The sequence below is a fragment of the Rhinopithecus roxellana genome, chromosome 10 (genome assembly GCF_007565055.1).
Source record: "Rhinopithecus roxellana isolate Shanxi Qingling chromosome 10, ASM756505v1, whole genome shotgun sequence".
Classification (NCBI taxonomy): Eukaryota; Metazoa; Chordata; class Mammalia; order Primates; family Cercopithecidae; genus Rhinopithecus; species Rhinopithecus roxellana.
The window spans coordinates 18,420,435-18,444,709 of record NC_044558.1 but is presented as its reverse complement, the minus strand read 5'-3'; the positions used below and the strand labels follow the sequence as shown (position 1 = coordinate 18,444,709).

The window sequence follows — 24,275 nt, the reverse complement described above, 5'->3', positions numbered from 1 at the left end:
TCTAGCTGGATGGCCTTGGGAAAGCCACTTCAATTCTCTACAATCCAGTTTCCTCATCCATACAATGTGGATGAGAGCTGCCTCTCAGTGTGGTCATGGCATACAGTGCGTACTAACAAATGGGTAATAAATAAGTAGACTGGCGACCTAAAGGTAGGGTCAAAGCCACACCAAAATGTGTGTCTTTGGGGAACGGGGGCAGAAAAGTGTATTTTCTGCCACAGATCCATGTTATCAAGGGAATGGTCTTTCCCAGGCCAAAACTTCTCAAGATTCTTCCCAAAGTTCAAATATCTTGAAGACTTTGGATGGGTTTCCACTCATAAAATGTGGGAAGTCAGGGGAAAGGCAGACCTGAGAAGTTGGAGAGGGAAGGGATAATGGTGGCTCTCATCCAGATCTGTGACCATGTGGACTGGAACAGAACCATGATTAACCAGGTCGCACTGCTAGAGAAAAGGTCAGTCCAAGGTAACTACACACTGCGGTTAACATCCCAAATTTAGGGACAATTGGAGAGATTTCAACAGCTACTTCATCCTAATTCATTAAGCAGGTTTAGCATAGCCCCTCTTGCTGGCGTTTCCCAGCCCTTGGTTGATTCTGTTCCTTATGCTTCACACTAGATAATCTACTCTCTCAAACCCTCTTGGGTATTTCTGTATTCACTCTCCACCCAGTCTTGTGACTTTGCTTACTCTTCCCTATACCTATAAAACCCTCCCCACACATCTTCAGCTTTCCAATCCTTCCAGGTTTCCAGGGCCTATCTGGAAGACCAGACCTTCTGCAACACTTTCCTGAGCCTCTGTCTAAAGTCATCTTGCCTACATGAGGGCACAATGGACAGATATATGGAAGGTGTTTGGTATGTTGAAAGCACCCAAAACATTTGCACAGTTTTATCTAAAATTGGGTTGCGAATTTCTGGTGAATCACATCAAAACTTTGGGCTTAGGGTTGGGGGCAAGTAACAAAAAAAATTTCTTTTGTAAGATTTTATTTTCTATTAGAAAATGAATGCCATTTATGTCTCACTTGGTAACTAAAGCTTTCACATACATAAGACTAAATCAGCTCTTCTTTCAATTATCTAATTTATTATCCAAACATGTTCTCTAAGTTTTGATTCAGAAAGTATAGTTCCTTAATGCCCCCTTTGCCTAATAGAAGTCATGAGTTACAGATGTCCATTTCACAAAGCGTAAGTCATTCTTTGAAGGAAATTACACTTGACTTAGCCTGAGCTCACACCTGGCATTCCTCAGTAGACCCCTGTGCTTCACTGTTAATACAGTACTATAGAAAAGGGTTTGAATTCATATACAGAATTCTGAAAGACATTCTATATGGAGACTGCCTCTGGGAATGAAGAGCTTGCAATTAAGCCTCTGCCTCCGAATTGTTAGCCCAAATAATTTGCAATCACTAAACCTGGGCAAGCAAATTCTCCTGTTCCCTGGGGCCACAAGGTACCTGGTCTAACCCTCTACCAGGTGCCCAACAAGTTCATCCAACAAGCACGCATCGACCTCCTAGTGCCCAGAACTTGTCTCCTAGAGACTTGTTCTGTCTGTTCTTTGCTTGAGGATAGCTCCACTCTTCTCTTGAGGATAGCTCCACTCTTCTCTTGATACAAACTATCACCACTCTTGGAAAAAGTGAACAGATGCCTCCTCAGAATGTTTTTTTCTCCTTTTAGTTCTCATTCTTAAGATCTGGTCTCTACAGACATCTCCTGGTTATGTTTTATAGTTCTCAGTATTTAAAAATTGCATGCCAGGGAACCTCTAAAAAGATTCAGAATGTTTGTAGTAAAGAATACCTACATTCCTGTTCTCCTTTGGTAGCCTTTCTACCTACCCATACCAAAGATCAGCTAAAGAGAAACACTAGGCCACTGCAGCTCATGCTGATTGCCCCTTCTAACCTACAGCACTTAATATCTCAGTCTTTCATTTTCCAAGTTGAATGTCCAGGATTGTCATCTACCTCACTCATACTGCATTTATCCAACCCCTTCTATGAACAAGGTACTGTTTTAAGACCCTGAGGGAGATGAAGATATGAACAAAACACAGTTCCCATCATTAACTAATTACCTCCTAGATCCCGGGTACTATGATAAGCTCTAGGATACAGTGGTTGGCAAAAACAGGCATGGCCCTTCCCCTCATGGAACTTACTAGTGAGGGAGGCAGACAGGGAGCATGTGTGTTGTGTTCACTACTGTATATCACAAGGCACATAGTCGGTACCCAATATTTATTGAGTGAAAGCAAATGACCAAATATATCATGATAAATTGTGAGGTGCTATGAATTGAGGAAAACAGGAAACAGTGATAGCATAATAGGGAAGACAGAGACAAAAGGCTGCCAGAGAATGCCTGTCTGAGGAAGTGACACACCAAGACCTGAAGGATGGGGACTAATCAGCTATATGCTAATACTGGAGATGGGAGCATTCTAGTGGAGGGAGCAGTATGGGTAAAGTATGTTTGGGGAGAGGGAATAGCAGGGTAAAGTCTCTGAGGTAAGAGCTCGGCATGTGTCCATAGGAAGACTACAGTGAGCCAGGGGGAAAGTGGTATTATGAAGAGGGGTCACAAGAGACGAAGTACAAGTAGGCAGGGGCCTTGCAGGATACTGTAAGTAGTTTGGATTTTATTCTAAGTGTCCATGAGAAGTCATTTAAGGGCTTCAACCAGGGGATCACGTGATCTTATTACTTTAAAAAAAATCACTGTCTATAGACAACTGCAGGAACAAGAGTAGAAGCAAGGACTCCAGCTAGGAGTTATAATAACCCACGGGAGATCATGGCGGTTTGGACTAAGGTAGCTATAGTAAAAGTGAAGAGAGTCAAGACACACTTTGGAGGTAGAACTGACAGACTTGTTGACAGGCTGGATGTAGGGAGTGAGAGAAGAGGAAAATTAGGGATAACTTCCAGGTTTCTAGCTTAAGCAACTAGATGGGTGGAGGTGCCATTTTCTAAGATGAGGAAAACTGGGAGAAAGGGAACAGCCCCAGGGTGTATCACTGCTTATTTTTAATGAGGCATGTTAAGTGTACATGTCAAGTAGGCAGCTGAATATTTGAATCTAGAGCTTTCTAATAGGGAAGATAGGACACAGATGTTTGTGATAAAAGCCTTGAAAAGTTAAATGTTCACAGAGAAATTTTTTGTCTAGCTGGGTTAATCAGAGAAGTTTACAGGAAAAAGTTGGCATTTGAGCCAAAGGAAAGATGATGAGGGAAAGCATTCCAGGTAAAGGGAATGAAACTGCAAAGGTGGAGACGGGAGAAATCTTAAAGCATGCTCAGAAATTGGAAAATTGTTCAGTTGAGACAGAACGTGGCTTGTATCTGGAATGTTACTAGATGACTCTAGAAAGGGTGACTGAAGCCAGATCACAAAGGGCTTTGAGCACCATCCTAGGGAATTTGTACTATACAAGGTGGGCAATTGGGAACGCACTAGCAAGTCTTTGAGCAGAGGCATGACCTGACGAAGTTGTTAAAAAACAAAATTTGGTGACACCGAGTAGGGTGGATTGAGGAGGGAGAACAGGAGGCAAGGGAGGCCATCTAAGAATTTATTTAGATAATCAAGGCATGAGGTAATAAGTTATTTAGGTAATAACCTAAATGTTGATCATGGCAATGGAAAGTTAAACACAAATGTGGGAGACAGTTTAAAGGGGAATTATGATTATGTTAACCTAACAGGAAAGCCAGGAGGAGGCACCTGCTTTTTTCTTCTCAGTATCTTTTGCCTCCACACTAGATCATAACCTCTGGTAAGGCTGGGAGTTATTTTTCAATTTTTCCACAGTGGGATTTAACACTATCAACGAGATCTCATGCTGGTATGGCTTTGTAGTAAATAGGAAACAAAGAGGTAGCTCTGGTATTGAAGTGAATGGACTCACACAGACAGTGGTGCTGGAAAAAGCAGTGTGGGGTCAGGACCACAAACCAGGGAATGGGCTGAGAGTAAGCACTAGGAAAGAAGAGTTCAAATTTCCTACCTTCTTCCCTTTAAAGCCTCACTGCCTGCCCTCCTTCCTACTCCGTCCCTTCATTCAGCCAACAAACACTCACACAGGCAGAACCTTCAATGCTCTGAATTTTTTCCTCCAGCAGACTCCCATTCATCTGTGTGAAATCCCACCCGCTCACAGCCCCCATCTGATGAATAAGTCTCACTGAGAGAATGTCGGAATGTGCTACTCTTCCCTCAGTACTATTTTACATTTAGACAACTGTGGCCTTGACTATCATAATCCAGATGTCTAACATGAAAATTAATCATATGGCAAGCAAGAGCTGGGGTGAGGTGGAAGGTAAGGGGGATATCTTTAAGTACTCATTCTAATGATGAAGCCTGGATCTGGCCTCCCCTCATTCTCTGCAGTCTCACTGGGATATCTACTATGAACCCCCTTTAAAAGGAGGTAAAATTAATTTGGAAAAGTGTTCTGAAGTAACTCTGTGGGGGAGAAACAGAATGAATATCCAAGACATTTCCTCTGGACTAGCTAATCCTTTTGCCACTGCTTGATCTCACCTTCCTTTGATTGTTTCTTCTCTACTTCCTACTTTTTACTGTTGGTATTTTTTTATGTGTTCATTGTTCAATGTCTTTTGAAAAGTATCCTGAACTCTTTGGAGAGTATGTGCTATGTAAACACAATAAAGAAATGAATACAATGTCTCCTTTTACAAGAGAGTAAGTTTTACCATTTCTGATAGTATGAGGTTTACCCCTCACTCAGCACTAGCCTGAAGAGTGAGTAGGTGTATTCTGGGGGACATCAGATAGATTCCACTCTAAAATACTTCCCTAACTACCCGAAATCCCATTAATTTGATGATAAATATATTTTTTAATTTGAGCCTTATAGGTTTGTTTTTCAAGAATCCCTTATTAAAATGCAAATACCAAAGCAGGTGAACAGATCATGATGTAACCTTAGTTCCCTTTACATCAACCCACCACTTCTATCAAACACATTTTTCACATTCCAAATTTTTCCACGTCTTTGTTTATGCTTTTCTTCTTCCAGAGGTAATGCTAAATTTAATATAAATTAGAAATATAACATTACCTTATATTTTCAAATAATCTCTCATTTGATATTCAAATCCAAGCCTACTTGATCTTTTTAAAAACAATTTATTTTTTCCAATGTAAGAATAACAAGTTTAATATTGAAAATCTGAAAAAGGCAGGAAGATAGGAAGAAGAAAACTATCAACCATAATCCTACCACCTAAAGAACACTCATTGACAGTGTGGCCATGCTCATTCTTTAAGCCTTAATTTAGGTCCCATTTCTGGTGTGGTGCCTTCCTTGAACTTCCTCCCCCAGATCTTCCATGTCATATCTGTACCACTCAGTTGTACATATCATACACTTTTGTGTATAATGTGATGTATGTCTTATGTTTCCAACGAGATTGTTACATCTTCGAAGGCTGCAAACATGAGTTATACTTATTAGCTTACCCCCAAAACACCTGGTATACCGGACCCAATATCTGCTGATTGATTTAACCTAAATGAATACAAACCATTTCAGAAAAAGATATAAAATAGACCATATATCCAGGTCATGAAAATTAAAGCTTTCAGGTCACCTAGCTTGGTGACTATTGCTTTTCTATTCCTAGACTCTTGAAAGTCTATTTAAACCGGCCTCTTTCTCCACACCAAAACTGATAAGAAGGAGACTGATTATGAGCCAGGATTGACACAGAGATTCTCTATATAAGGCATAAAGGTGAGGGAGAGAGAGAGAGAGAGAAAGAAAGACACAGATGTGGGGGAGGGAGAGAAAAGAGAAGAGACAGAAGAGAAGCGAAGGGTATACAGTCTGGTGCTCAATCCAGTATGTGATTTGCCTCCAGCACCGTGTACAGGATCCCATCCACTTGTTCTGAGTCATACCCGATCTCACGAAGCTCCAAGTGAGGGAGGACAGAAGTAAGGAGATAGCTGACGTGGATACGTAGCCGCGTAAGCTTTGCCAAAGCCCTGTATGAAGGAGTGAGGGGGCAGGAGAAGAGATGACATGGAGTCATTAACCAACAGAATAAAATGAAGCCCCTTCAAAATGGAACCACATTTCTCAACAGTTATGTTTTCATTAGCTAGAAAGAAGAAAGCACACCACCAAGCACAGGGAGACTGGCTGCAGCTTTCTAAGTAATTACTCAATTCTTGGTGGCCTGTAAATTAAGGCTTCCTCCTTTGTCTATGGCCAATAACAGGGGGTCCTGAGGGATGCTTCCCATTAGCACTCACAAGCTGATAACTAAACCCTAGTAATTAACCTTTCTAGGTCATCTCCCTCTGGGGTCCGATAGGAGACCTGAGCCTTCTGCAGCATTTCCAGGTGTGTCTCTGCTTCCTTCAATTTCTCTTTTAACTCTTGCTTTTCCTCTTTGGTTCTTTCCAGCTCAGCTTTCAGAATCTGGAATTCAGCTTGGCGATAACCCATGTGTTTCTTGCTCCAGTACAAGCCTTCCGCCTCCTGGGTACTGTAGATCACCAATTCATGTTGGACTTTCTTGAACTCAGACTGCCAGTGATTTCTCTCCTGTTCCAGCTCCTCCACCTGCAGTCCAAGAAACAGAAATTCAATGACCCCACAAAAAAGCATGCCCAAAACCATTCCTCATATGGTCATCCTGTGATTCCACTATACATATTCCTCTACTTAGGGACCTTTTCAATACCCTAAAATGGGCAGGAAGCCTACTACAGTTACTCTATCTGAAACACACCACAGAATAGTTCAAGGGCGTATTTTGTTTAAAGGCCTCAGAACATTAAACAATCAGGGCACCAACATCCCGGTCTCTTGGTTACAGTGGTCTCTTATTCCTAGTGGTGAGGTATTACCCTAACCTTTTGCTGGAACAAATTCCTTTCAGCCAAAACACGTTCCAATTTTTCTGTGGTTCTCTTCAATTCTTCCAGCTCTCTCTGGTTCTTCATCTTTGGTGTATTATGACCTTCACTCTCCTCATAGCCTCTTCCTTTCTCCCCAATGGCTGCAGCAGGGATTGCAGCAGAGGCCACAGAATAAGGCACTGGGTTCCAGGATTCAACTGCTTTTCGTCTCTCAGCAAGCTCCTCTCTGTTAACAGGGATCAGCTGAATGGGAGCTCCTGAATCTCTAACACCTTTGGCAACACCAACAACAGCTACAAAAGGTCCCTTGTTCACTTCCTCTTTGTTTATGCTTGTGCTACTTCTGTTAGATTCTTCTGCCACCAATCTTGGCATCTGATCTTCTAATTCTTCAGGAAGCAGGGACCCCTGGCGTTGGTCTTTGGCCCCTGGATACAGAATTGAAACCTCCCTATTCTGACCTGTATTCTTGCTTGCTTCTGGATATTCTGGGAAAAGGTATGGTGGTGTACTTCTCTCAGAACTCGATTTATCATGGCTGTTCTCCCCTTCTGGGTAGGCAACAGGTGCCTCTACCCTCCTGTAAGGAGCAGGCATGGAATAATCTAGAGAAGGTGTTGTCATCTCATTCTGGAGCCTTCTTCGTTTCTCTACTGGTTCTTCACCTAGGATCCATTTGTACTTACTGCAAGGAGAGGAAATTAAATTGTAAGCTGTCACAGTACAAGTTAAGTATTTTCTGATCCTATGGAGCCCCAACTCAAACTTCCCATATTCAGACCGGCTCTAGATGTTACCCACAGACAAGTTCAGGTTAGGGATACAACTTTACCCACAAGCCTCAACTCTTTCACCAGTGCAATTGGTATTAAGGGAGAGGTGAAGTTGAAAGATGTGAATGGGCAGCATCTGGATATAATAGGACTAGGCTGACCTTGGTAAGAATTCTAAAAATAAGATTGCAACCAGCCTGACTTAGAAGTATCCTAAAGATGCAAGTCTAGAAGGAAGACAAAAAACACATACCCCAAATCCCCTAACACAAGAATGGAATAAAAAGGCCATAAAAAGCCTAGAGGAGTATGCAGAGAACAGTGCCAACTCATTAATTTTACAGCGTCACAAAGGCCTTCCAGTATCAAATACTTATGTACATTTTTTTTTTATATTGCAGCAGAACCACACAATTCTTTCACCAGCCCACTGGATTGTGGCTAATGCCCCCAGTTCACTTGTAAAAGTTAACTGAATCACAAGGGCCTATTCAGAAACAAAGAAAGTGAATCAGCCAATTCAAGTCATTTCCCCCTTGTAACAAAGAATTCTCGTGCTCAAGCACAAGCAGACACTCCCTGAGTTCTGCAGGAAAGTCCATGATGATGGCCTTAAGTCACCTTCCATTTCTGGCTGCTGTATGCACTAGGGGTTGAAGAACTAATTAAACAACTGGCACCAGAGAAATCCATTGGCAATTTTTAATCGTGCAGCAGGGTGGGAACCCCATTTTTATCCTTACAACTATTCTGCCCTCTCTCTGGATAACCAAGACACTTCAAGATAAAATCAACTTTCAAATTTTCAATGAGAAAGCATCAGACATGATTTGCCACCTCATACTACCTCAAGGCTGCCCATATTTCTCTGTATTTTCTGAGAACACCTGTAAGACAAACCAAACTGTAGCTTCTTATAATGCCCATATGTTCTTCAGATATACAACTGATCTGCCATCTTAATAGATCTTCTCGTGTTAGCCTTAGGTAAAAGCAAAAGGACTTAGGACCTATGTAAGAACAACTGTATCCATCTTTGAAGATGTATAAGGACTACTAGTGATGGCCCATTCAGCTGTGGTACTGAAGAAGACAGCAAACAATCGATTGGCAGGTATAAAGGAAAAGTATATAATACTAAATAGCAACAACCAAGCCTTGTGAAAAGCCATTACAGTCATATTATCTGCCTTCTCTTCGTTTTCCCACCTCTAAGGGTTCTGTCCTTAACTATCTTCTCTTCTGACCCTGTGTTTCTTCTCCTTCGTAATCTTATACAACCTCTTGGTTATAACCTCTGGGTAACAACTCCCATATTCTCCCAAACCCTGACCCCCAGTACTGAATTTCCAACTGCCTGTGACACATTTCTTCCTGGAGTCCCACTGGTATCTCAAACTCAGTATGTATAAAACCAATCTTTCATTTTTACCTTCAAACCTGCTCCTTTTCCCTATGTTTCCTATTTGTGTTACAACAGCACCAAACTGTCAGTAATATTTATACGGTAGGTTTTATACATTATTAATACTCAAGTTCAAGCTCCCTCTACCTTTCCTGGACTACTGCAATGGCTTCCTCCTATCTCCAGTCTCCCCTTCTCTTACCTCCAGATCAGTGTCCCAAGCTAATCTTCCTAAAGCATTGCTCTGATTATGCTACTCCTCTATTCAAAATCTTTATTTATTGCTCCCCACAACATAAAAGCTTAAATGTCTTAGCTCAGTATTGAAGCTTTTCCATGCCAAAACATAGTAAACATTTACTGAGCACTTACTCTGTACCAGATCATGTAAGAAGTGCTTAACATGTATTGCCTCATCTAATTCTTCCAATAAACATGAGGCAGGCAGGATTATTATCTCCATTGTTTTAAGGGGATGCTCAGGAAGAAGTTAAGTAACTTTCCCAAGGTGGCTAGTAAGTATCAGAGCTGGGACATAATTTGGCCCTAGCTTTATCTCTCCTTACTCCCTTTACAAACATCAAACTGGATGCCCTGTAATTCCTCATGCTGCTCCTTTTGACTACCTTCTTCTACCCAACACTGCATGTGTAAATCCATCTCAAATGCTACTTCTGAATTCCTATAGCACTTCAAACACTCTCTTATTAAAATGCATCACTTACTACTGTGTGTGTGTGTGTGTCTCCTAGGTACCTTACAAAAGTGTAAGTTCCTACACAGAAGGGAGCTTAATTAACCATGCTAGATGGGAGGAGGGAACAAAACCTTCACATAAGAGGCAACCAAAAAAAGAACTATTACGTGAATGAGGGAAAATGACTAGATTTTACTTACTGGTGCTATACTTCTCCAGAAAGTCTGGCAAGTCCTTTTAGGAATCAATTCTCATACCAGACTTGTATTCACTCATTGGGTAGAGATTAATTATGGGTTTATATACTAGAAATTATCCAACTACACAGTTCCCTCTTATTTCCTTTCTGCTCTTTGTCATATTCCTCTATTGTCTGTCAATTTATGGTGCATTTTTGGTTTTCTCCTTTAAGTATTTTACATTTTCTGACATACACTATGTTTCTGCTCCTTCAAAATGCTTTCCGAGAGGCTTCTATAATTAACCACTATCAGTTTTTGTATTCTTTCATTAACCAAGACAGAGAATGATACATTCAAATTAATATATTTCATTTTTTACTCACTCATTTCGTAAATGTTTCCTACTATGTTTAAGGAATAGGCAAGAATAAGGACCAAAAATCACAGCCTGTAATAGTGTACATATACTCCTTCCAGATGATGTATTTTTCAACATCTTTACTGGACAGAAATATATAAATTCATTTAAGGTGTACAATTCAACAATTTTAGTATTCTCTCAGAGTTGTGTAACCATCACCACAATCTAAGTTGTGAAAATATGCACCACCCCGCAAGAAACCTCCTACACATCAGCAGTTACTCCCCATACTCCCACTGGGCCACTACTCTACTTTCTGTCTCTGTAGATTTGCCTGTTCCAGGCATTTAATATAAATGGAATAATACAACATATGGTCTTTTTAAAACTTGCTTCTTTCACCTAAATGGAATAAAACATATGGTCTTTTTTAACTTGCTTCTTTTATTTAACATAATGTTTTCAAGTTTCATCCATGTTGCAGCACATAATCAGTATTTCATTCCTTTTCCTAGCTAAATAATAGTCCATTGTATGAATAGGCCACATTTTATATCCATTCATCACTTGATGGTTATTTAAATTGCATCCACTTTTTGGCTACCATGAATGATGCTGCTATTAAAACATTAATATACAAGTTTTTGTAAAGATACATGTTTTCAGTTGTCTTGGGTAAAAACTTAAGGGTGGCATTACTGAGTCATATAGCATTCTGTTTAACATTTTGTGAAACTACTGGAATGTCTTCCAAAGCAGCTGCAACATTTTGCATTTATACCAGCAAGTGATCCTCCCACCTCAGCCTTCCAAGTAGCTGGAAGTACAGACATACATGCCCAGCTAATTTTTGTATTTTCTGTAGAGACATGGTCTTCCTATGTTGCCCAGGCTGCTCTTGAGCTGCTAGGCTCAAATGATTCTCCCACCTCGGCCTCCCAAAGTGCTGGGATTACAGGTATGAGCCACCATGCCCAGTCTCTTTCTTCAACTGTAATATAAGCATCTAAAAATATAATTTTCCCTCTGAGTATTTCTTTAGCTTCAACCCATACTTTTCATATATTTTGTTTTAATTTTTATCTTTCCAATATATTTTTACATTTCCAATGTGATTTTTTTCTTTTACCCATTTGTTATTTTGGAAATTAAGACGTGTCATTTAATTTCCATATATTTGTGCATTTTCCAAATTTCCTTAGGTTGTTGATTTCTAATTTAATTGTGATTGGAGAACATCCTTTGTATGATTATCAATCCTTTTAAATTCACTGAGGTTTGTTTTACAACCTAACATACAGTCTGTCTATCCTGGAGAATATTTCATGTGCATTTGAGAAGAATACATACTATGTTGTTGTTGGGTGAAGTTTTCTGTATACATGTCAGGTCTGGTTGGTTCAGAATGTTCTTCAAGTCTTCTATTTTCTTGTTGATCTTCTTCCTAGTTGTTGTATCCATTATTGAAAGTAGGGCATTGAAGTCTCCAACTATTATTGTTAAATTGTCTATTTCTCTCTACATTTTTGCTTTGTGTATTTCCGGGGCTGTGTAGTTAGGTCCATATGTGAGTGTAGTTACTACATCTTCCTGATGGACTTTATCGTCAATGAAATGTCCCTCTTTATACCCAGTAACATTTTTTATTCAAAAGTCTATTTTGTCTGATATTAGTATAACCAGGTTTGCATGTTGAATCTTTTCTATCCTTTTACTTTCAACCTATCTGTATCTTTGCATCTAAAGTGTGTTTCCTGTAAATAGTATATTTGCATTTTTAAAAATATATAATCTGAGGCTGGGCGTGGTGGCTCGTCTGTAATCCCAGGACTTTGGGAGGCCGAGGCAGGCGGATCATGGGGTCAGGAGATCGAGACCACGGTGAAACCCCGTCTCTACTAAAAATACAAAAAATTAGCCGGGCATGGTGGCAGGCGCCTGTAGTCCCAGTTACTCAGGAGGCTGAGGCAGGAGAATGGTGTGAACCTGGGAGGCGGAGCTTGCAGTAAGCCGAGATCACGCCACTGCACTTCAGCCTGGGTGACAGAGCAAGACTCTGTCTCAAAAAAAAAAAAAAAAAAAATATATATATATATATATATATACACACACACACACACACACACACACACACACACACACATAATCTGATGTCTGTCTTTTGATTGGATTGCTTAATTCAGTCACATTTTATGTTACTGATAAGGCAGAATTTACATCTGCTATTTAGTTTTTAAATTTTCTACAGGTGTCATGCCTTCTTTGTTCCTTTGTCCCACCTTTACTGTTCCTCTTTTTACGTCATATATTTTCTAGTATAACAGTCACGAATCTAATAATACATTGTTATAATTATTACTTTATGCAATGTTATATCTTCCAAGGAAACCAAGAGAAGAAAGTAGAGCAAGTACATATTTACAGAGTTTGTTTCATTAACCTTTATATTTTCAATTTTTTACTATCTGGCATCATTTCCTTACTCCAATGTAACTTTATTGCCATCCACCTCCTTTGTGCTGTTCTTGTCAAATATTTTACATGTGTATATGTTATAAGCACAATGATAAATCAATATATATATGCAATTATATACATATATATTGCTTTGCTATTATTTAAATCGGTTAAGAATAGAAAGAGGAAGAAATATGCTATTGTATTGTACTTTATAATTAACTACACAATTACTTTTACAAGCTCTCTTTGCTTTTTCATGTGAATTCAGATTACTGTCTGATATTGCTTGCTTTCATCCTAAAAAACTCTCTCTAGTATTTCTTGTAAGGCAGGTCTGCTGGCAACAAATTCCTTCGGCTTTTGTTTATCTAGCAATGTATTTAGTTCACCTTTATTTCCTAAAGATAATTTTATTGTATTTAAGATACTTGGTTGACAGTCTTTCATTCAGTACTTTGAATATGTCATCACGCTGCCTTCTTGTTCTCATTTTTTTCTCATGAGAAGTCATCAACTTTAATCTTCTTGGGGTTCTCTTGTACATGATGAATCATTTTCTCTTTGCTTTTGGCTTTCAATATTTGCACTATGATGTGTCTGGCTATGAATCTCTGTCTTTATCCTATTTTGAGTTTGCTGAGCTTCTTAGATGTATACATTAACGTTTTTCATCAACTTTGGAAAGTTTTTAGCCATAATTTCTTGAAATATTTTTTCTACTTCATTTTCTATTCTTCTTGCACTCCTATTATGCATGTTAGTGCATTTCATGGCGTCCCACATTTCTCTGAAGCTCTGTTCATTTTTCTTTTCCACTGTTCTTCAAATTTCATAATCTATAACAGATCTATCTTCAAGTTTTTTTATTCTTTATCCTTCCAACTGTAATGTGCTGTTTAGTCCCTTTAATTTTTTTTCATATCAGTTATTATACTTTGCACCTTCAGAATTTCCATTTGATTCTTTTTATAAGTTCTGTCCATTTATTGATATTCTCTACTTTAATTCTTTAGACATGGTCTCCTTTAGTTCTTTGAACATATTTATAACAGCTGCATTGAAGTATTTGTCTGATAAATCCAACATCTGAATCTCTTCAAGAGCAGTTTCTATTGCTGTTCCTCCCCACCCTCTGCTCCCATGTAGAGCTCACACTTCCCTGTTTCTCTTCATGTTTCATAATTTTTGTTGACAACTGGACATTTTAGATAATATAGCAATTTGGGACACTGACCTCCCCTTCCCTATGACACTGATGTTGTTGTTTGCTTGGTTGTTTACTTAGTGACTTGGCTGAACTGACTCTATGCAGTCTATTTCCCCTGTATTATGTAGCCTTTGATATACTTGTTCAGAATTTTTTTTCTTGATTTTAATCTTTCACCTGGCAACCTAGTTCATACCTGGGTTGGCACAGGCCACTTGTTAGTTAAAGGTTGTGCTCAAGTCCCTTCAGCTGGTTAGATTTTTACCCTTTTCCATTGGGTGTGTGCGAGACTTGGAGGTTACTACCAAAGTTCAAGTGTATGCTTCTGTCCCACATTCAGCCAGGTACTAATAGCTTAGATTTTCCCTCTTCAATCACCCTGGAGGTAGCATAGCATTGAACATGTACATAGTCTCCCAGATTGCCAGGGAGGTATGTGATTTCATTTTTAAGCCTGGTTCCCAGGAGGTGCCCCTGGGTCAGAGCAACATTGTTCAGCCAGTGGTTGGTTAGAGGTTGTGCTTAAACCCCTAGTGCCAGGGAGGCTCCTCTTCTTTACTGTTTCATCTGTGTTCAGCTTGAGGACTGCTTTCAAGTTCACCTTAGGTCCTGCTCTGATTGCTTCTGAGTGGGTGTAGCCCTGTGTTTATACACAGCCTTTCTGACACCCAGGACTGACTATGATCCGAAGAGGGCTCTTGACTGTATTTCCCTGATTCTCTGTTACCAAACTTATGATTGCTTGCACATTTTGCTTGTTGAAACTTGTCATGGAGTTATAATTGCCCTCATAATTGTTCTCCACCAAGATCTCCATTATTTTTGACAACGCCCCTTAGTCACAGAATTCTTCATGTTCTGCTCCACATAAAGTCAGTTCCTTTAGGTAGAGCTGTGGTGTTCTTCATCCTTAATGCTTGCCTCTCTCTTTAAGCAGAATCTCTGAACAGTGTGCAAGAACTAGAGACAACAGTAACATACTTCTCCCAGAATAAAATCCCTTCTTTATGAATGGGTGCTGGGGTAATTTTTGGCTTACTTCTTCTAGCACAGACTTCTGACCTATGAGCAAGCTCGGGTAGGAACAACAGGGGGCATGGTATTACTAACTTGCTCTTCCTTGGCGAGTGCTCCTACCCTATAAGTGAGGACTATGTGGGGGAAGAGAAGGCTGGGAGAAGAGAGACCCAGTCTTCGTGGGTCTCCCTGGAATAGAGAGCTTCTACAAAACAGAACTGGAGAGGAGATGAGAAAAGCCAAAAGCCTGCTCCTCCCAGGTAAAACCATAGCTCTAGACAAGGAGCTAGGGGAAGAGGGAGCCCCCATCTTCTAGACCACACCCACGTGGATTAGAATTCCCTTGAATAGTTTTCATAAAACAGAGCTTGGAGTGGGACAGGTTGTGGTTCAAATGCCACTGACTCTTGCTGTTCTTCCTAAGATTTAGTAGATTTCTTGAATATTTCTCCCTTTGCTGTGTGCCCCTAGGACAGTATCCAGAAATGCTGATTTTTTAAAATATATTTTTTCAAGTTAAACAGTTATTTGTTGGTGAGAGAGTCCACTATGCTCATTTCTCCATTCTGGAAGTTGCTTCCCCAGATCATATTTTTAAATGTTAATACTGGCCCCTGAATCAATCTTATTCATTTGCAAAATTGTTCTTCTATTTCTACCCCTTGTTTGTTATTTCAAGTATTCCTTTAGACACATTAGAATGTCTCTACTTCTCTCCCTCCACCATTACAGTGCAATTCAGAATTTCTTGTTAACCTTTAAAAATATGAACTAATTAGCCTTTGACATATAGCTTACTAAAATCTAAATATCTCAATAAATTACGGTCACTAATTCTTCCCTTCATTCAAATGCTTACGGTTACTTTAGATCTTTCTTTTTTTTTTTTTTTGAGACAGGGTCTTGCTCTGTTGCCCAGACTGGAGTGCAGTGGCACAATCACAGCTGGCTCACTGCAGCTTACGCTCAAGTGATTCTCCCACCTCAGCTTCCAGAGTAGCTGGGACCACAGGCACACGTCACCACACCCAGCTATGTTTTTTATTATTTGTAGAGAAGAGATCTCACGGTGTTGTCCAGGCTGGTCTCAAACTCCTGGTCTCAAGCAACCCTCCTGTCTTGGCCTCTCAAGTGCTGGTATAAGAGGTGTGAGCTACTGTGCCCAGCCACTTTAAATCTTATTTTGTATCACTCATAAGAGAACTATATGTATTTGGCCGGGCGCAGTGCCTCATGCCTCTAATCCCAGCACTTTGGAAGGCCAAGGCGGGCACATCACAAGGTCAGGAGTTTGAGTCCAGCCTGACCAACACGGTGAAACTCCATCTCTACTAAAAATACAAAAATTAGCCGGGCATGGTGGCACGCACCTGTAATCCCAGCTACTCAGGAGGCTTAGGCAGGAGAATCGCTTGAACCTGGGAGGCGGAGGTTGCAGTGAGCCAAGACTGCACCACTGCACTCCAGCCTGGGTGACAGAGCGAGACTGTCAAAAAAAAAAAAAAAGAAAGAAAACTTATGCATTTTATATGTAAATACTGGGGCTACCTTACGTATCAAACTTTGACCTTATCACTACCCTAGAACAGGGCCTGTCATAAAGTAGGCACTCAAATACAGTCGTGCATTACTTATTGATGGGCATATGCTCTGAAAAATCCATTGTTAGACAATTTCCTCATTGTGCAAACATCATAGTCCTTACACAAACCCAGATGGTATAGCCTACTACACACCTAGGCAATCACCTATTGCTCATAGGCTATAAACCTGTGACTGTAGTGAATACTATAGGCAACGTAACAAAATGGTATTTGCATATCAAATATATCCAAATATACAAAAGGTACAGTAAAAATACAGTATTGAAAGTTTATGGGATAACTGTTGTGTATGTGACATCTTGTTATTGAACAAGATGTCATTATGTGGCGTGATTATACACATAGAATGAACGAATAGAAAGGGATTATTTCCTTTAACAGAAATAAGCTGTCTTCCCCTAAAAGGTTATACCTGCTTACATACTGGTGGAACCTATTCTTTTTTTTGTTTTTGTTTTTGAGACGGAGTCTCGCTCTGTCACCCAGGCTGGAGTGCAGTGGCTGGATCTCAGCTCACTGCAAGCTCCGCCTCCCAGGTTTACACCATTCTCCTGCCTCAGCCTCCCGAGTAGCTGGGACTACAGGCGTCCACCACCTCGCCTGGCTAGCTTTTTGTATTTTTTTAGTAAAGACAGGGTTTCACCATGTTAGCCAGGATGGTCTCAATCTCCTGACCTCGTGATCCGCCCATCTTGACCTCCCAAAGTGCTGGGATTACAGGCTTGAGCCACCGCGCCCGGCCTGGTGGAACCTATTCTTTATTGCAGGTCCTCTCCTTCCCTTGCTAGATTTGTGGGACTCACAAAGCTGTTTCCAGTGACACCTGTGGAGCTCCTGCTAAACTACCCCACTAGAACTTAAATGTGTTTTCTTGGATACCGTAGGCTTTATTTTATCTAGAGTTAGTAAGCTGAACTACATGACCCAAGGACCCTTATCAGCTTCCTATGCTGATAATAACAGAAGACCTTTGTAACTCTTGATTAAACCTTAATGTTTTCTCAGAAATCCTATATATTTTACTAGACTCTTGAGTAACTCCATTTTCTCCCATAAAAAGGTAGTCTCAGCCCAATCAATGTGATTCCCTCAAAAAGGGTAACTTGAAATGACACAATCATCATTTACTGATCTTATGTAACATATATGACATTAGCAACAGCAACTATCACATACCTCTTATGTATCTCTTTCTCTTAAAATAATTTTATTCTCAATAAATAAAAATTACACATGAATGGTCAATGTACTTTACCTGTCCTCTACAGCCAAAACCTCACTCTCGATATAGCAATCTATAAAGACTCATATAAAAATTCCAATAGAGACTGATGAAGTATGCCACCCAATGGAAGTTCTATTGTACTGCATTCATAAAATAAGTATATAAATTAGCATTTGTAATCCCCTTGAGGTTACCAAAAACCACTACAGAGTTACAAAAGAAACACTGGAAAAAAAGGAAAAGTGGTCACAGTAGGGAAAGGATAGTCTTCAAAAGCAAAGACACCTGACACTCCAGCAGCAATGGTGATATATGAGCATCTCCAGGAGACCAGGGTAAAAAGGTAACAATGTGCTTCAAAAACACTTAGCATTTACAGTGCACCCCTCCCAACCTAAAATGGGAGTTGGAAAAGTATGCATGGAAACGGTATAATTAGGCTCAAGCTCCTGAGACTAAGGTTGGATTCTATTTCTTATCCCATTGCTACAAAATTCAATCTTAGAAACTGCTTCTTAAATATTACTCAGATTCAACCACTACTTATTGAGTACCTACTATATTCCAAGGCACTGTTCTATTGTGTATTTTTTTTTTAAGAGATGAGATTTCGCTGTGTTGTCCAGGGTGGTCTTGAACTCAGAAACACGGAGAAAAAGAAACCAACCAACCAGGAGTCACTTTATCCTATTATGTATTCCACTGACTATTCTACAATATGTTAAGAAGATATTCAAACTGAAAATAGTCACTAAAGTTCACATCCCAACTGGGCATGGTGGCTCACTCCTATAATCCTGGCACTTTGGGAGGCTGAGGTGGGTGGATCACCTGAGGTCGGGAGTTCAAGACCAGTCTGACCAACATGGAGAAATCCCGTCTCTACTAAAAATACAAAATTAGCCGGGCATGGTGGCGCATGCCTGTAATCCTAGCTACTCGGGAGGCTGAAGCAGGAGAATCGCTTGAACCCGGAGAATCGCTTGAACCCAGGAGGGGGAGGTTGTGGTGAGCCAAGATTGCACCACTGCACTCCAGCATGGGCAACAAGAGCGAAACTCCGTCTCCAAAAAAAAAAAAAAAAAAAAAAATTCACATCCCACTATATAATAGTCACATTACTGATGAACATAGACATTTCTACTATTAGAGAGCAACCCTGTCCCTGCCCTATATGGCTTGGCCCTACAAGAGTGAGAAACAGAATAGAGAGGAGAAAGAAAAGAGTCATAATTAGGAGTACTAAGTTCAGTCCCATGGCAGTAAACGGGCAGTCACATCCTTCAATGCTTTAAATACTCCTGATATGTAAGAAAAAGAACAGTTATGCTCTTTCTTTTTATGAAGACACAAAATAACACTGATGAGGTGCTAGAAGGTGAACGAGTAAAGTCCAATGCTAAACTTATACTAATAATTTATTATAGGAAACAACAAATGATAAAGCTTACCTAATGGCACAAATATATAATAGTTACTTTTATATGTGGCCAACATGTGCTAGGCCTATGAGGTCCCAGAGAACTTCAATATCCATACACTGAAGAAAAGGAACAATGCTTATCGAAATAACATTATCTTATTTGTGTAGTATTTTACACTTTTCAAATTTTGCCTATTATTTCACTTGCACAATTCCCAATATAATGTGAATACATGATACATAAAAAGAGCATCAGCAAATGATCACCTAAAAATTATAGACCTGATACAGCAGTTATATACCGAAAAACTGGAGGTACATGCAACACACAATTCTATCAACTTAAAATTGTGTTTCTACTTCTGAATTCCATGCTAGGCCTTAGAAAAAATAGAAACAGGGTAAAACATACCAGCTTACTCTACAGGAAAACAGACCCTAAAGCTTACTATTGATAAGAGATCATGCTTTTTAGTCACCTGGAAAACTGAAAAACACTGGAATCCAGAGGCTTAAGTTGAAGAGAAGGTGATCTGCTTTCTTCTCCACCAGATGGAAGCACACTAGGGCTATGAATTCCCTCATATCCAATTGTCTTGTTATTCAATCCAGCCATTTCTTGAATAGTAAGGATCTTCGGTGGATTACTGAATACCTAGAAAAGACAGAAATGATTTGTAAAAGTCTCAAATTCAAACCAAATGTCAAAGGATGAGTCAATCCTTTTGATGCTAGGAAAGAATTCTTGGCCAAATAAAAAGAAACCATTTCCTACACAAAACAAACAGTGCGCAGTAATGTACACTAGAACACTGAACCCAGGCATACTTAGTTATCAACCTTATCAGCTGGACACCAAACAGACCTCCCCCAACTTACTTACTGGCTCCTAGAATTATCCCATCCCCAATATAAACCCAGGCCCCCAATCACTGTCTAATTCTCTCTTGTGACCCAGTTTAAGGCTGAGTTTTCACTCCTCTCAGATGTGTGATGAGGGTAGGGATGGTGGGAAAATGCACTGCAGCAAGTGTCTGTGCCAGTTTGGGAGAAATACATGCGACAGACTAACATATATTCATAGTACACACACACACACACAGACATGCATCTGGATCCTGTGGGAGAGCCAGCTCATGAAAATAGTATGAATGATTAAGGTGAGGGAAAATATACGGGAGGTAAACTGAATGAGAACAGGGCAGTCCTAGGAAATCTCCCAATCTCTACATCAGACAATTAAACCAAGGCATTAGGGTATGAAACCTGATTATTCATATGCCTGGGTCTTGGCAGGATATCAGAAGAAGAGTTAGTATTAAATTGCCTCTATCCTCACCAGTCTGACCTACCCTGATTGAGTGGGTGGAAGGTGAATCTAACATGCGACTAGCAGATCTCTCTGGGAAAGAGGGTCAAGAGGGAAATCATGCAGAAAGGCATGGTTGGGAGGGGAAGATATATGGGTGCTATGGTGGCTGTCAGGAAAGGAGTGTCCCTGAAAGGACGGCCAACCTTATTGCACCCTTCAGCGTCCGGAGCTGGGCAACCATGTCCGAGAGACAGTGCTCCTGAAAATTCAAAACAGCAGAGTTTTTATAAAGCCAGCCAGCCTGAAAGCAGGGATCGGGGAGGAGTACAAAGAACCACCCCTTCTTCCCAAGAGGAAGGAGGAAGGGATCACCCCTGAATCCTAGAAGAAAAGAGACAGGAAAAGCAGACACTTAACAGGAGAAGCCTGTATGAGGATGGAACACAACCCTGAATATTCTGTGACATTGAATGTGACATTCATACTGTTCAGATTCAGTACTGAATCCAAATCTGGAAGATAAACGATTTGACTCTTCTATTTTTGGTGATCTAAACATCAGTGACAGCAGAGCAAAGCAAAACCAAAACATTCGATGAAAAAAGACCACCAAAAGAAATGGTTTGTTATTTCTATGCAGCTTTCAAGATTGCTGCTTCCTTCAACTTATATTCTCTGCTGGGGAAAATGTTGTGTGAGAACGATAAGGGTGTACACTGCCTCTCACCTGGTGGTTCTCATTTTCCATAGGCATCTTCTTCTTCTCCTCAACAGTTTGTTCTCTAGGAGAAGACAAAAGTGCTATTTAATTCACTCATGAAACTTCTCAGTATGAAATGCACTGCCAATTGTAGATTTCGGTTATAATATTCCTTCCAAATAACAAATACTGTGAGCCTCATTGAGTAACTGAGGGTGCCTTTCTGAACTAGGTTACTGAAGTGAGATTTTAAGTGCCCCACCAGAGAGAGAGAGAGAGAGAGAAAGAGAGGAGAAAGACTAAATACAATCACTAGTTGAGACATTCAAGAGATGATTAGAAGGAATAAAGAACTGGGAGAGCCGAGAGGTGAAGAGGGAAATTATTTAAGAACCAAAAAAATTTCTCTCTTCTCAAAACTCCCCTGTCCTATAAGGAAGTGTCAAGCTACTCTACCCTATGATAGAGAACACCATCTCATGTATACTCAACTGTTTCTTAGCTTTGCTCAAGCACAGGTCTTCGTCAATGAGTTCTTGTTCCTCTGGAACAGAGCATCTCCTGCAGTATAGAGAAGAAATCATGCTTTGGAAAAAAACTGGGTCCTTCACTTTTACCTTTTAATTTCCTTACAACTATGCAGGCTAACAACTCTCTAACATTATAGAGTTCAGATCCCATTCAAATTATAAAACCTTGTTATATGTAAAGCATGAGAAAGAGAATTTTAGGAGTAAAAACTGAAAGGAGTACTAAAAAATACATTCAGTGGTCAAAAGTAATCCTAGAAACAAACAAAATTTAACAATAATTGGTAGCTATATTATACCCAGTTTATAAAAGGGCAAAGTGGCCTGCAAGGTTATGTTTCCTGTACTGAAAGATAAAGTATTCCAAAATGAGACTTCTAAGTACTCAGTTCCATATTCTAATTACACAATCTCATTTACTCTCCATGGAAAGATACTTATGCGTATCTAGAGACTATGAGGAAATGTTTGTATTTATAGACCTAATCTTTGTTCATTTAACTTCTTCAATTTTAGACATTTTCCCCTAAAATACATACCCATTTTAGCACCTTTCTATCAGTATTTATCTTGCAAGAAGAATTTTAAGAAAGTCACAGCTGAATTGAAGTACACTGACTTATTATGAACCTATATGACTACTGAGGCAAATTTTTAAAAACTTTTAAATTAAAGTTAATGCCCACAGATATGCCAGACGCTATTTAGATGTTGGATGTTGCAAGGAACATACGGTATATTAGGAAGCCAAACACACAAACAACACTGAATATACAACAGGTACAGGTACTACTGTAGAACACTGATTCCAAATACGAAGCATATAAAGAACATCATCGACTTGACCTGGAATGTAAAGTCCTTGGTCTCAAAGAGTTTACAACCTCCTGAAGAGCCAAAGCTCTTCAAAGATACATATGTGAAAAACATCCAAAAAGTACAAAACAATATGTGAACAAACGTCAATAATCAAATACCAGAGGAAAGCAGAGTAAAATAACTGTAAACTATGGTCAACAGGAAAAGCATCACACAAAACACTTCCTCCCCAGATGGATGTGATTAGGATAGACAAATGGAATGCGGAAAGTCATTGCAAGCAAGAGGAATGACACTATCAAAGTCACGGACATGAGAGTAAGCATGGCATGTGTAGGGAATAGTGAAGCCACAGGCCTGGCTCAAGTACAAAGTTTGTGTTAAGATACCATGAAATGTAAGGCTAGATAGGTAAGGTGGGGTCAGTTAGAACAGGGTCTTGAATGCCAGGCTGAAGGGTGTGAACCTGAGATGAAAAATGTTTTAGACTATAGAGATAAATCAGGAGTTACCTCGAGCATAAGATTGAATCCTGGAACCTTACCTGTACTTTGGATGGGAATTATAATAACAAAACCATCTTGCAGGTAACATGGATGGATCAATCTTGCCAGGAAGCTTCCTCCATTTAAGACACTCATCACACTGAACCCATGTCTGGTCTGGAACCTTCCTGAATGAAGGAAAATGGAAGGGTGACTGTGTGTATCTTAGCTCTGTGCTTTGTCTTAAATTAGAAAGGTGGAGTCTAAAAGAGAAAGAACCTAATTTCATATATGAAATGTGTTGGGAATGTTATCATCTCAGTGCCCAAATGTATATATTTTTAACTTCACAGATTAAATGATAGAACTATAGCAAATATGGATATGAAAAACAGTAACAAGTATTAACATGGTGAGCTACTTTTATGGAAGTCAATAATATTTATCCCGTAACCAAAAACCACTTGTACCCCAAAAGCTATTGCAACAATTTTTTTTTTTTTTTTTTTTTGAGACAGAGTCTTGCTCTGTCGCCCAGGCTGGAGTGCAGTGGCCGGATCTCAGCTCACTGCAAGCTCCGCCTCCCAGGTTCACGCCATTCTCCTGCCTCAGCCTCCTGAGTAGCTGGGACTACAGGTGCCCGCCACCGCGCCCGGCTAATTTTTTGTATTTTTAGTAGAGACGGGGTTTCACTGTGGTCTCGATCTCCTGACCTTGTGATCCGCCCGCCTCGGCCTCCCAAAGTGCTGGGATTACAGGCGTGAGCCACCACGCCCAGCCAGCAACAAAATTTTTAAAATAATTTTTATCCTGGTAGCACTTGTTCCAAGCAAACAATAGGATAATTTTAACTCTAAAATTTATTAACTTGGAAAAATTCTGTTTATTACTATATTACCAAGAAATAAAACACATAGAATCATTTTGTTTGCTTCTGTCCAATCACGTAACAGGCTTAAAATGCATTTATGGGAGTCATAGAAGCATTGCCATTAAAACATCTCCCCCATTTCCCTACAGAGACTCCTTATTCCTTTTTGTTTCCCTCTCAAGAAAAACCCTTTGCTTATAATACTTCAATCAAAATTTTACAAGGTTGATATTCCCAAAGTTAATCTTAAAAAGTAATATAAATTTGATTAAATTTC

General features: G+C 39.8%; 1 protein-coding gene across 8 annotated transcripts in view; it reads right to left on the bottom strand.

Moving 5' to 3' along the window:
• Positions 1-3,587: 3,587 nt before the first annotated feature.
• The window catches only part of MORC4 (MORC family CW-type zinc finger 4), a 63,939-nt gene continuing 43,251 nt past the window's right edge, over positions 3,588-24,275 (bottom strand). For 6 of the 8 annotated variants that reach the window (XM_030939652.1, XM_010373552.2, XM_030939655.1 and 3 more), the window contains 7 exons: positions 23,187-23,315; positions 21,786-21,854; positions 21,321-21,375; positions 19,761-19,936; positions 6,922-7,612; positions 6,345-6,628; positions 3,588-6,045 (listed from right to left, as the gene is read on the bottom strand). In XM_030939652.1, coding sequence (XP_030795512.1) covers positions 5,892-6,045; positions 6,345-6,628; positions 6,922-7,612; positions 19,761-19,936; positions 21,321-21,375; positions 21,786-21,854; positions 23,187-23,315 — 1,558 coding nt within the window. In that variant the 3' untranslated portion in view covers positions 3,588-5,891. The remainder of the gene's footprint in view (positions 6,046-6,344; positions 6,629-6,921; positions 7,613-19,760; positions 19,937-21,320; positions 21,376-21,785; positions 21,855-23,186; positions 23,316-24,275) is intronic. The other 2 variants (XM_030939653.1, XM_010373553.2) reach the window with 1 other exon arrangement.